General features: G+C 45.2%; 2 protein-coding genes and 1 long non-coding RNA gene across 3 annotated transcripts; all 3 read left to right on the top strand.

Moving 5' to 3' along the window:
* LOC8076297 (F-box protein At5g49610) lies at nucleotides 314–1,468 on the top strand. The gene has a single exon (XM_002442866.1). The coding sequence runs from the start codon at nucleotides 314–316 to the stop codon at nucleotides 1,466–1,468; it is 1,155 nt and encodes a 384-aa protein (XP_002442911.1).
* On the top strand, nucleotides 3,244–5,705 carry LOC8076296. Its single transcript, XM_021465950.1, has 4 exons — nucleotides 3,244–3,404; nucleotides 3,698–3,920; nucleotides 5,234–5,338; nucleotides 5,417–5,705. The coding sequence occupies exons 1-4, from the start codon at nucleotides 3,244–3,246 to the stop codon at nucleotides 5,693–5,695; spliced, it is 768 nt and encodes a 255-aa protein (XP_021321625.1). The 3' UTR covers nucleotides 5,696–5,705.
* LOC110429850 lies at nucleotides 5,713–6,591 on the top strand. The gene is made up of 4 exons (XR_002447037.1): nucleotides 5,713–5,897; nucleotides 5,990–6,069; nucleotides 6,145–6,269; nucleotides 6,355–6,591. It is a non-coding gene; the product is annotated as an uncharacterized LOC110429850 (long non-coding RNA).

Raw genomic sequence — 13,684 nt, 5'->3', positions numbered from 1 at the left:
GCTGTTGTTGCCTTAATGGGCCGTGGACCGGTGTAGCACGACGTATTTGACGAACCGCTACATCACGAAAACCGGCTCACAGGTTGTGTCTTGGGCCCGAAAGCCAAACACGAAGCACAGATCCGCTAGGCACGATGGAATTTCGGCAGGGCACGGCACGGCACGGCACGACATAGCGCCGCCCGTCGAACATATATATACTACCTACTTGTGGAAGATTTTGGATTCTGGATTCCCCAATCCTAACCAAACCGGAGTCGCCTCTCACAAATCGCAGATGTCATCACGCCTCGCCGCCTCGCGCGGAACCGGGATGGAGGCGGCCTCCGCCTACCTCCCCGACGACGTCGTCATCGAGATCCTCGCGCGGCTGCCAGCCAAGCAGCTCTGCCGCTTCAAGTGTGTCTCCCGGACCTGGCGCCGCCTCATCTCCGATCTCGCCCACAGCGACAGGTTCGCGCAGACATTGTCAGGCCTCTTCTACTACCGACACCGTCCCCATGATGGCGCCCACCGGCCCTGCTTTGCCGGTTTGCGCGCGCCTCCGCCTCCCGGAGTCGACACGGCGCTCTCCTTCTTGCCGCCGAGTTGTGCGGGGATGGAGCTGCTCGACTCCTGCAACGGGCTCCTCCTCCTGCGCAGCTCGCGTGTCCCGTGGTCGCCTCGGCCCCGCTTCTACGTCGTGTGCAATCCCGCCACCGGCGACTGGGTTACCTTGCCACAGCCGAGCCACGCCCCAGGGGAGATGTGCTATGATGATGCGATGATGGCAGACAAGAACACCTGCGTTGCTGCGCTAGGCTTTGATCCGGCCACCTCATTGCACTTCCATGTGTTTCAGTTGGTGGAGAAGGAGGACCAATTTGTGGATGTCGTCGTTGCGATGGAGATCTATTCGTCTGAAACTGGCAAATGGATTCTGAAGGAAAGTGGGTGGAGTAAATCCATACTCTGCAATCTTCAGATGACCTACCTCAATGGCTTCCTACATTTTGGCATCATCGACGACGATGCAGTTGCCTCGGTGGACACCAAAGGGCAGACATGGAGAGTCACCCATGTACAGCAGCGTCGTGACGACCCTGATGACGGTGGCGATGGCTTTGTTGGTCATTCTCAGGGGCGCTTGCTCTATGTGGATGCCAACCTGAATGATGATTCCATCTCAATCTATGTTCTTGAGGACCATGACGACAGATGGGAATGGACCTTGAAGCACAGCGTCAGCAAACTGGATCTGATTCAACCAAGAAAGTCACCACGTGGAGTGTATTTCGGCGTTGCAGCAATTCATCCAGATGATGACTTGATTTACTTCTACGAAGGTGAAAGACTCATGTCCTATGATATGACTCATGGGATTGTGCATGTTATCTGCACTCTCAGTGAAGTGTCACCCGTCCACCGCCCATTTCTACCATATGTTCCGTTCTACTCAGGGCCTTTAGCATCGCCAAGTGCTGACTAGTTGTGTACTTGTGTTTCATGCATGGTTTCCAACATATACCGTTGTCACATTTGCATGCCATTAGTTTCAGTTTGAATTTTGAAATGCAACTAGTGCCATCTGAATGAGTGATTGGCGGACTGCCAATCGTTAGATAAATGCCTTAATTTTCACTTTGCGACCATGTTTATTAGACATGAAGCTCATACGTAACCTGAAATTCCAAGCAGTGAACTCAATGTCTTGTTGGAAGAACCTGCCTTTCTTGTGATTGACTTCATGTCCAGACTTGCCTTGTTTAGTTGGCAAAATTTTTTGGTTTCGGGTACTGTAGCACTTTCGTTTGTATTTGACAATTATTTTGTCCAACCATGGACTAACTAGGCTCAAAAGATTCGTCACGCAAAAATTACAGACAAACTGTGCAATTAGTTATTTTTTATCTATATTTAATGTTTTATGCATGTGTCGCAAGGTTTGATGTGATAGGGAATCTTGAAAAGTTTTTAGATTTTAGGGTGAACTAAACAAGGCAAGTACTGTGCAACTAGTAAGAGAGAATAGTTTTCTGCATGCATTGAATGATACAAGCCTCACACATTACAGGTAGTTCTGGATCTGATGAAGTTACAGAGCAATTACTATGGACAACTTTTTTCTTCTTCTTATTTTCCACCTTGTTATGCAGAATTTAATCTCGTTTTCTACCAACGGAACTACAGGAGTTTTCCAAGACTATTTTCTGTTTTTTTTTGAAATTTTAGAGACTATTTTCTGTCATCCTGGTCTCCTGGACTTGCCGCCTAGCAAAGAGATGGGAGTTTATTATGGTCTTGTGCTAGCTTAGAGGTACTACTGCTGCTACTGGAGCTCATGATTCTCCTGAATCTATTCTAGGCATTTGTGAAAGTGAAACCTTTACTAATGTTGGCTGATTTGTTGTGACAAAAAAATACTGCCGAATGGCTGGCAGATTTGGCTGATAAGCTCAAGCGAATAGGCTTTAGTTCATCACCTATAACTGCTAGTGGCAAATATTCAGTAGCCTGTTGATAGCACTGTAAGAAACATGGACAGTAACTTGGCACTCCATGCGAGTACTGATCATTTGTGTATACAATGTGATTGCTGCCTGTTGTGCTGCAGCCTGCAGGGTACTTGTAGTTGTAGATGAATGAGATTGTTGAAGTGTGGAGGAGGTGTGGAGATTGAGATGTGCAGGTAGGGAGCTTGTTAAGCCTATGCACGGCAATTGGAAGAAGCATGAGTGGCTCAACTGGTGATCCATCAACAATTTTAGAACAAATTCCCCTAAAAAAACAATTTCAGATCAAAAGCAAGAATCAACTACCACTATATATAACATTGATCTGATTTTTAGCATTAGTGAAGTGCACATCCATGGCATGTATGGATAAGCACAGTTTGGACATCTCAGCATCCTAAATAGTTCACATTATCATCTGAATGTAATCACAAAAGGAGATTGTGAGAGCCGAGGACAAATTATAACTGGTGTATTATTATAATCTCTACAACTAAAAAGACCCGGAGGTCATCGTCAGCCCCCACCCTAATCGCCCCGCCCTCGCTCTAATCGCCCCACCCCCCCTCCCGCGGTTATCGCCCCCGCACCCTCGGTCGCTGCGGTTAGCGCCTTCCCTTCTCTCGCCATTCTTGGTTTCCCTCCTCTCGATCCGTGCCCCACGCCCCCCGCATCTCGATCTCCATGGCCGAGCCACGCAGCTGCCTCTGCTCCTCTCGATCTCCGGTGGCCGAGCCCCGCCGCGAGCCCGATGGTCATGCGCACGCCGGTGGCCGCGCCCCCCGCCGCGAGCCGCTGCGAGCCCGTTGGCCACGCGCACGCCGGTGGCCGCGCCCCTCGCCGCAACGCCCCCCGCCGCGAGCCCGCTGGCCGCGCGCATGCCGGTGGCCGCGCCCCCGTCCGCGAGCCGCCGTGAGCACGCCCCTCGCCGCAACGCCCCCCGCCGCGAGCCGCCGCGAGCCCGCTGGCCGCGCACACGCCGGTGGCCGCGCCCCCCGCCGCGAGCCCGCTGCCGGAGCGGCTGCGCCGGTGTCGCCGCGAGCCCGCTGGCTGCGTGCACGCCGGTGACCGCGCCCCGCGCCCCCCGCTGATGCCCTCGCTGCCGATGAGGCCATCAATTTCTCCGTAATAAAGAGTAAGCTACAAGCCTTGATCGCGTGTGTCGCGCGTTCGGTTCTCCTTCACTCCTTCGTTCTCTCACCTAGGGTTCCTGATGCTCCGCCAGCGCTGGTGGACCTCTCGCCTGAGTACCTCATCGGCGCCCCAAATTCCGTGCGGGAGCGGGTGGCGCTCCGGGGCCTCGAGAAGCATGGAACCTTCGCCGACGCCGCCGAAGGTGCTGCTGCAGTGGCGCCACCTCCGTCGAAGATTCTTAGGGTTGACGCCGTCCGCTCTTGCGAGGACTTGCTGGTTGAGCTCACCGAGCAGGTATTTAGAGCCAGGATCCCTTTAGAGCCTATGCAACCATGTGCATTTTCGATGTGGGTGTTTCTGACTTCTGATTTGTCTATCCATTTTATTACGTGAAGAGCTTGCATTTATGTTAATGTTGATTATTTTACCCCGTCACTTTTGGAACAATTCGAAGGAAGCTATATAGTTATTTGTTGTAGCCACTTGGTTTCTGTTGAAACTGTCCTGGTTTAGTTGTCAATTGTGATTGGTAGAAACTTTGTGCTAGGGCAGGGAAATTCACTAAAACTGTGAAGCCTGTGTTTAGTGAGGATAAACGAATAAACAGATATCATTTTTGGTTTTGAAAACTTAATAATCTGGACAGTGTATCTGATCACAAGCTATTCTTGTTGACCAATGTCATCTGTCACAATAGGTTGAAAGAAAAACAATTGTGATAGATCTGTAGCATTTTCATTTCATGATAGAAACTGAAATTATCCATTTTCATCTAAACTGATTCAAAGATTATCTTCAACAAGTAACTGAATATGTAATTTTTATTGATGATTCAAGAGTGATCATATGATGTGTAATCATTTTTTGATTTGTTCGTCATTATGATATTCAAATTGTGGAGTGTACTTCATCAAAGTTTGCCGATGCCCATCTTGCAGCCCTTTGGATGTAAAGCTGATGACAGCGTGTAGTTCATTCAGCGGAGTTGTTGGCTGGTCTTATGGACAGCCGTGTATTAGTCGGGTCTTTCATTTTATTTTGTCTCCATGACATGGTCGTTTAGTCCTATATAGCAGAGGTGCTGTTAGTGGTTGTTTGTAGTGATTGGTGGCGCGTCTTTAGCTAATCCCCTGCTGGGCATGCATGTGCTGGGTTTGGGAGAAGGCATTCTGCATCTATCCCTTGTATTATTCACCTTTTTCTTCTTAATTAATGAAATGACACAGCACTCATGCATAGTTCGAGAAAAAAAAATATATGATTCCGATTTTAAAAAGAATTAAGGCATTGCTTTACCAGGAAATTGTTTAAGTGCTCTATTTAGTGCCTAAAGATAATGATATCATCTTATTTGTAATTCATCGCATAAGAAGTCATGTATACCTACCGTGGAGATTTTACATGTATGTGGCTACCGGCTACTGCTTATTGGTGCTTCTTTGTGATTCAAGTGTAGCTTGTCTTATCATTTGTGAAACAATCTTCAAGCGTTTTTTAATTTTGTTTATTGTCTTCCAAAACTACGTCATTTTGCAATTTGGTTGTCATTAAGTCATTCCCAGTTTCCAGATTCAAGGTATATGTTACTTAGAGTGTAAAATTTGCAGGTTGGAAGCTCTGGAATTCGGGATATAATTATGCCTTTTAGACAAGATATTCAAAACTTTATTTGTATCAAGAAACCTACACTACCAGAGTCTTGTTTGGAATTGGTAAGTTGCAAAGGTATTTTTAAAATGAAAAATTGGAGGTCTCCCCAAAATACTACCAACCTGTTGTTTTACATGCAGCTTAGAGAAGTGGACCCAGAGATCCAATCTATGGCTGCATCATCATCAGTGGAGCAGAATGGTATCAAGAAACACGACAATCATCAGTCCTTATGCAATGTCCACCATCTTAACTCCAATATTGATACACCTAGGCCCACTATTGCCAGTACTGAGCTTCAGCCTGGGAATTTAACAAATTTAGTCAACAACCTTGAAAATGGTAATTTCAAGCAGTGTCCAGTCAAATCAACTGTTGATCTTGATAAGCCACTTGAAACAGACAGAAGGACCTGGTGATCTGTATGAATGTGGGATCGTCGCAATCTTGGCTCGAAAGGACCTGGTGAATTCACGAATTTGAGGGCTATAAAGCTGTTGTTATTTGTGTCCAGGCATGTCAAGATAATATTTTTGCTATTATGTGCTCTTTAGGAGAAGACCGGAGCTTTTGCATGCTCTCATCAACGAATAGGAAGCTATCAGATCTTCCAAAGTTAAAGTATGTAGCTTAAATTTCTCTCTCTAATTGCAAGCATGTGAACCCATCACAGTCAACTGTCCAGTACTTGATCAATTTCTCACCTATGTTAGAAACTTAGAACGCAAGATATTGGTGTTCTGAACCCATATGCAATTCATATCTAATTGCTTGCTGTGTTGCAGGCACAAAGGTAACAAGTGTTATTTGAGTTAAGTTCAAAGTTATTTGGGTTTATGGTTATTCACTTATTCTCTAAGTCTTGTAGTGTGAAGTGCAAAAATATTTTTGGAATCAAAATATCCCATATCAAATCTTACAGTTTACACAAAAAGCGATTCAGTGGATGTCGCCACACAGCTTGCCTGCCTCCTTGCAGTCTTCTCCAAGCTGGTAACTAACTTGGCCATAATTGTTCCATGCAAATCTTGCAATGTCATTGCACGACTGATTAATAACTTGTTTTTTGGGGATCAAGGCTTTTCAGATAGGTGGTGATGGATATGCAGTGTGAAGTGAAGAAAGGAAAGACAACTATGAGGTTACTAGGTGACTGAAGTTGTTCCGTTGAGTTTTCTTCTGAGATCATGCATGCTTGCAAATCATAGTTTAGTTTGGAATCCATGGTCTTGAATTAGCATTGTATCTTGAATTGGATTGTAACAAAACAAAATTCTTGTGGTATGAATGTATGCTACCGATGTGCTCTTTTTTCCCTGCGTTGCATATTTGTTGATCTATTTGCCTTTGTTACCAACTTACTAATGCTATTAAAAATATCTTGGGCTTTTATTAACTATGCCACAATTTTATAGATTTAGGAGGTTATTGGACAAACAAATTTCTATATGCGAACTTTACATAGAGATAGATATATCAATTTTTCAGTTATATAGTTCTAGATAGATCAAGGGTACCGTGTGATTTTTTGGAAGAAATAAATATGCCTTTTTGGTTTGTTAGATACTCATATCTTTCTACACTATCAACTTGAAGATGCATTAGAAACATCTTTACTCGTTCTTTAGTAGACATGGATATATCTGTGGGTGCGTTTCTATTTATTATTGTGTTGTTCTAATGTGTGCAACAAGGATTTGTTTCGCTGAAATTTGACTTGTGCTGAAACTGATATTAAAATGTTGAGCGAAAAATATTGCTTCTTTGCTAAAAAGTACTGTTGAAGTAGTGCCAAGAACAAGGTGTGGCTGTCTTAATCTCACGAACTTTGTTTTTTAATTAAATGTTATTTTAATGTCACATTTATCGTGTGTTCCTTTACAAATATTTAGTTGTCCCGTAGCAACATATGAGCATGAAACTAATGGTGCGATCTATGTGTTTTTAACATAAAAGTTTTTTGTCCCGTAGCAACGCACGGGCACGCTACCTAGTATAATAATAATCATCTGGTAACTATGACAACCGATAAAAAAATATCCTGAGCAATTATGCAATTATTTATTAAATATTGTGATCTTGTCAAGTACTAGTGGGCTGTATGCTTTTCATCCCGGGCCAGCCCAGGCCCAGGCCCAACAACCAGCATTACAGATGTATCCATGGCCTCACACGGCAGTTCAGATCTCTGTCTCATCTCATCGCTGCTCTTTTCGTCTTGTTCAGAGCTCAGAGAGCGGCGACTCGCTGCGAGCCGACTGCACATCCTCCGCGTGCGACGCCGGTGGCGGCTGCCGCGTACTGGAGCCATCAGGGGTGCCGCGGCGGAAGACGGCGTGCTCTCTACGCTCCAGAAGAGCGACCCGGTCCCGGTAAGCATCCGACTTCCCCTTGTAGGCTAGTAAGCTATGATTACGAGTTCATTCAAGTGCTCGGATTTTAGGCGTGGACGCGTGGTATTAGGGTTCCAATTCCAGTGCCTTCCTATGCCCTCACAACAAGAGTCGTTGTGCCTGGTCGGATTTGTCGAATTTTCTCTCTAGGGTTCTTTGGATTTGTTCGATTTCAGATTCGGCAGTGCCTAACCCTAACCAAAATTGCAGTTTCCACCACTCGTCGCTGGCATGGAGGGCGAGGCACCAACGGTGGCCCAACTCCCAGACGAGCTGGTTGTTGACGGTCCATAATGCTCACATTTAACCATCAACTAATCATGGAAAAGGATCCAAATGCAACCAATACCTAGACTTAGGATTTTATCTGACAGAATTCCACAAGTTTTGGTGTTTGTCTATTTCTGCAGGGGGTTATCAGGAAATATGGAAGAAAGGCCCACACGTCGGGTTTACATAGAGATATTAACGTGTCGCGCAATTTTCTATCATCTAGAAGACTCCAGAAGCCACGGGAACGAACGGGAAGGAAATCGGGCTCGGAGGCAGGGCGCCCGCCCAACTCTCCTGGGCGCCCGCCCAGCTACAGTGCCCAATCAGGACACGTTTCGCGGATTATGCTCCACCGACCTAAAGGATCAAGGAAAACCATGCGATCAATGTCGGTTTGATCCGATGGCCCAGATTCACTTGAAGGGACTATAAAACCAGACCCCCTGGCCCCTGGAGATCATACCTCTTCTACAGAATCAAAGCTAGGGTTTCAAGTCTTCATCCAAGTAGAGAGGATCCCTTTAGTTCTTCTAGTTCTACCTCTAGTTCATCTAGATCTAGTTCTAGTTCATCTAGTTCTAGTTCTAGTTCCTCTACTTCTAGTTCTAGTTAGTTCTAGTTGTAATCTAGAAAATAGGGAGAGAGAAGAGGAGAGCGGAGGAGGAGCCGGATCTGTCGGATCTTCCTCAACATTATACTTTTGCAGCATCTAGTTCGTTCTTCATCGTTCTCCAGGTTCTTCAATTCATAATTCCTGAGTTCTTTAATTATTTTTATTTACATTCAAGTTATTTATTGGATTTCCGCTTGCATCAAGTGCTCTAGTCTTTATAACGCTAGAGTAGTAATTAATAGATTAGACGTGGTGTTTAGTCTTGCGATTACCTGGAATTGCACCCAATCCTGCGGATTGTTGTGGTAGCCTTAGGGTAGTGACAGCTCTAACGGTCGACGTATTCCACCACGTTCGGATCGGTGTTTGTAGGACCGTAGTCAGACCTTCTGAAAGCCCAAGTTTGGTTTTGGTAATTAATGACACCAAGTTGCTAATGCCTCTTGTTTAAGTGATTTGAGTTAGGCATAGCAACACATGTGATGAAGGTGCATGGTGGCATGGAAAGGTGGCCACATGATCACAAAGGGATGAAGCATAAAGTGAAGATCATGGTGATAAACAAGGAGCAAAGTTATCAAGGCAAAGGTATAAACATAGGGTTTTACTTTTGCCGGTCTAAGATGAGTAGAGAAGTGATTGACCGGGTTTAGGATAGATAGCCGACTATCAAGAGGGGAAATCACGGTCATCTCTCGAATCAAGTGCTACTAGGTCTACATCTTGAGCATATGCATTAGGATCTAGTAAAGTGCTAACTTAACTCCTTTGGTGAAAATGTTTGTGAAAAGCTAACACAAATGCACTTTGGTGGTGGACACTTGTTGGTGTTAGCACATTTACAAAGGAGGTGGAGTTCCTAGGGTTGAGAGGGGTGTGGGTTCCTCTCTCCCTCCCGCCGAGCTTGCGAGGCGGGATTCGGCGCTTTTGAGAAAAATAAGAGTATATTTTCTATTGCGCCGGTGGGAATTTTGGAGAAGTCACGGGAGTGTTTTCTCACTGAGAAACACTCACCGGACGCTGAGTGCGGAGGCACCGGACGCTGGCCTCAGCGTCCGGTGTGCTTGACCCTACTAGGGTTGAGCACCGGACGCACTCTGGTAGCGTCCGGTGGTTAGCGTCCGGTGTGAGGGGTTTTTGCAACCCTCTCTGCGCACGAGTCCGGTGTGCACCGGACCGTCCGGTGTGGACTTGCAGAGCGTCCGGTGTGTTGCAGGTAGCCGTTAGGATCTGACACGCGAGATTCAAAGAGGACACGTGGCCAACTCCAGTGCACCGGACGCAGGGAGTCGAGCGTCCGGTGCTCACTTAGTAGCGTCCGGTGCCCCCGTTTTTAGCCCAGTGAAAACAGCCAACGGCTAGTTTCTTTGAGGGGCTTATAAATAGTTGGTGGCCGGCTTTGGGAGGTCAACTCTTGCACATTTGATTACTTGAGACATACTTTGAGCTAGAGAACACTCCCTCCACTCATCTCCTTGCTTGATTGCTCATCCTAGTGAGATTGAGTGAGATTCAAGTGCATTGCTTTGAGAGTTGCTTTTAGTGGCACTTGATTCTTGAGTTTACTGCGGATTTCTTGTTACTCTTGGGTGTTTCCCGACGCCCTAGACGGCTTGGAGCAGCGGTGGTGTTGAGCTCGTGATTGGAGATTGTTTAGAGCCTCACCAAGTGTTTTGTGAGGGGTTCTTGAGCCTTCCCCGCGGGAGATCGCAATTGGCTACTCTAGTGGATTGCTCGTGGCTTTGGAGAACCCCATCTTGTGAGTGGATGTGCGGCACCCGCTGAGGGTTTGGCTTTGGATTGCCAATTAGCTCGTGATCCATCAAGTGGGTGTATCGCCACAATGAGGAGTAGCTTGCCGGGAAGCAAGTGAACCTCGGTAAAAAATCTTGTGTCATCTCTTGCCGAGGTCTCTCTTGTGATTGTGTACGTGATTGATTGGATATATCTCATCTCTACAACATCGGTATAACAATCACTCTCCTCTCTTTACATACTTGCTTACCTTGCTAGTTGTGTAGCTTGTTTAGCTTAGTTCTCTTGTTGTTGTGCTTTAGTGTTTAGCCTTGTACTAGTTTGTATAGGTGGCTTGCATAGCTTAGTTGAGCTAGTGCTAGAATTGCTTCGCCATTTGTTTTACTAACTCACTTGCTTAGTGAAGTTTGTAGAAATTTTAAATAGGCTATTCACCCCCCCACTAGCCATTTGGAGCTTTCACCTTCCTAGCCCCCTTCTCATCTCTTTCTGTGGTTAGTGCTCTGATGTCCCGATATAGATAATCTTGAAGTAATTCTTGATTCTTAGATCAACTAGAGAACTCTCAGGAAACTTCCTCTCTTCCCACCAAAAACAATTATATAGTTATCCTTGGGCGATCTTGGATCTTAATTAGTACACTCACGTTCTCTGTGGAAAATCGATACTCTGGAATACTCCCGGGTGAAGGCTACATCGGTATCCGTGCGCTTGCGGATTTTTCTGTTTGCGTTTAAAATACCCAACAAGCTTTCTGGCGCCGTTGCCGGGGAGCGGTAGCTGTGCTAGTTTCGAACCAAGTCGTCCGTGTATCCTTTTTCTTTTCCCTTTTACCACACTCACCTTACCATTTTCACCATACCACATGGATTTCACTCCTATCTATAAATTCTTTGCTCCAAAGGGCGAGTTATTAGAGCCACCACCATCATCACATCCAATTCTTACAGATGGCTATGACCTTGGCCCTGATCTAATAGCCATGATTCAGGAGCAACCCTTCTCTGGGCAAGTAGATGAAGATCCATACACCCACCTTAGAGAATTCGAGTAGTTGTGCTCTTGCCGATCTATTTCCGGCATGACACAAGACACCCTTAAATGGAAATTATTTCCGTTCTCCCTTTTGGGAAGAGCAAAAAAGTGGTATGCTCATTCTGTAGGAGGCGTTAATGGAAGTTGGGATGAACTTCGAGACAACTTTTGTCTCGCTTTCTTCCCACTTTTTCGAATTGCTGATCTTAGAATTGAAATTCTTACATTCAAACAAAGAGAGAAGGAAACTTTAGGAGCAGCTTGGGCTAGGTTCACAAGCCTTACCAATTCCGGTCCAAACCTTTCCCTGCCTGACCATGTACTGTACTACCACTTTTATCGTGGTCTAAACAAGGAAGCTGCTCTTCACCTCGACATTGCTTCAGGAGGCTCATTCACACACAAACTCACAGATGAGGGGAGAGCTATCCTAGAAAGAATTCTTGAAAATACCCCTTACACAGGCATTTATGATGAGTTTCCTGAAGGAGAAAAAGAAGTCGAGCCTGATCCTAAACCAAAAGATGAGGAACTTGCAACCGAGTTAGAAATTCCACCTGACCCATCCATTAATTTGGTTGTAGAGAAACCTCCTGATAAAGGAATGCAAAACCAACTAAGGGATGATGAACCACCACCTTTAGAGCATCCCTTTGAATTCGAGGAAGATCTTTTTGAAGATTATGGAAACACCTCGAATTTTCCTATCTAAACACGACCCCTAGCAAGGACCACTCAATCCGTTCTAAGAGTAGAATCTGTTGACATAGAACACATCAAAAGCCTTTCGGCTATTCTGAGTTACGAATGGCTAACAGAAGCAGAGCTGTCTCCTGAGGTAGCTCGGATCATCACTCCTTCAACCATTCTTCTGTGCCAAATTAGAGGGTCCACTAGGAAGGTCCACTACAATCCATATGTTGGGATAAATGTTATTTCCAAGGATTTAGCTGACACTCTTTATCCCAACGAGTCCATAACCCCATCTCAAAAACTTTTACAAAGTCCATCTAGATTAATTCTAGAAAGCCATGGGGTATTAAGGGCAGTTCCTGTTAGAATCAAGGACTCTGGAATATGTCTACATTTCCACATTTTTGACATATCGGAGATTCCTCTCTTGATTGGTAGACCAATCATGAAACTTCTACAAGAACAACCACAACGAGGTCATTTAGACTTCAAAGTTGGGAATTCCACTATTGTTGTTCCTCTAGCTAGATCAATTAACACGATAGTGGAACCCAAACTTGACCCAGATCCTATTGAGGAGATCTTAATGGTGACTCCAGAGGAGATGACCCAACCATTCTTTAATCATGAACACTTTGTTCAAGAAGAAGAAGAGTTGGTAGAACCCGTTGAGCTAGACAAAAATGAACTACCTTCACCTCCTTCGATAGAATTAAAACCTCTTCCTTCTGGCCTTAGATATGTCTTCTTGCACAACAACTCAAAAACTCCAGTAATTATCAGTGACAAGCTTTCCGATTATGAAACACAACAACTTGTCACTGTTCTTGAAAGACATAGATCAGCTTTTGGCTACTCTCTCGAGGATCTCACGGGCATTAGTCCCATTCTCTGCACTCATCGTATCCCTATTGATCCCAATTCTACACCTTCAAGGGAACCACAACGGAGACTTAACAATGCTATGCGAGAGGTTGTTAAGAAAGAGGTCCTCAAACTCTATCGTGCTGGGATTATTTATCCTGTGCCACATAGTGAGTGGGTTAGCCCTGTCCAAGTAGTGCCAAAGAAAGGAGGAATGACGGTTGTTAGGAATGAGAAAAATGAACTCATCCCTCAACGAATTGTCACTAGGTGGCGTATGTGTATTGACTATCGAAAACTCAATAAGGCTACAAAGAAAGATCACTTTCCGTTACCCTTCATTGATGAAATGTTGGAACGGCTTGCAAACCACTCTTTCTTTTGTTTCCTTGATGGTTATTCTGGATATCACCAAATCCCAATCCATCCAGATGACCAAGAAAAGACTACCTTTACATGCCCGTATGGAACTTATGCATACCGACGAATGTCGTTCGGATTGTGCAATGCTCCAGCTTCTTTCCAACGGTGCATGATGTCTATTTTCTCGGACATGATTGAGAAGATAATGGAGGTTTTCATGGTTGATTTTACCGTCTATGGCAAAACCTTCGATCATTGTTTGGAGAATTTAGATAGAGTCTTGCAGCGATGTGAAGAAAAGCACTTAATCCTGAACTGGGAGAAATGCCATTTTATGGTTCAGGAAGGAATAGTGCTAGGACATAAAGTGTCCGAACGTGGTATAGAGGTGGACAAAGCAAAGATTGAAGTTATTGAAA

Source organism: Sorghum bicolor, chromosome 8, assembly GCF_000003195.3.
Source record: "Sorghum bicolor cultivar BTx623 chromosome 8, Sorghum_bicolor_NCBIv3, whole genome shotgun sequence".
Lineage (NCBI taxonomy): Eukaryota > Viridiplantae > Streptophyta > Magnoliopsida > Poales > Poaceae > Sorghum > Sorghum bicolor.
The sequence above is the reverse complement of the archived record's forward strand: the minus strand, read 5'-3'. Positions and strand labels throughout refer to the sequence as shown.

Coding starts and splice junctions, on each gene's coding strand:
- LOC8076297 (XM_002442866.1), top strand. CDS start 314: ATGGAGGCGGCCTCCGCCTACCTCCCCGACGACGTCGTCATCGAGATC.
- LOC8076296 (XM_021465950.1), top strand. CDS start 3,244: ATGGTCATGCGCACGCCGGTGGCCGCGCCCCCCGCCGCGAGCCGCTGC. Junction 3,405..3,697: donor GCCCCCGTCCGCGAGCCGCC/GTGAGCACGCCC, acceptor TCTCTCACCTAG/GGTTCCTGATGCTCCGCCAG. Junction 5,339..5,416: donor CAGAGTCTTGTTTGGAATTG/GTAAGTTGCAAA, acceptor TTTTACATGCAG/CTTAGAGAAGTGGACCCAGA.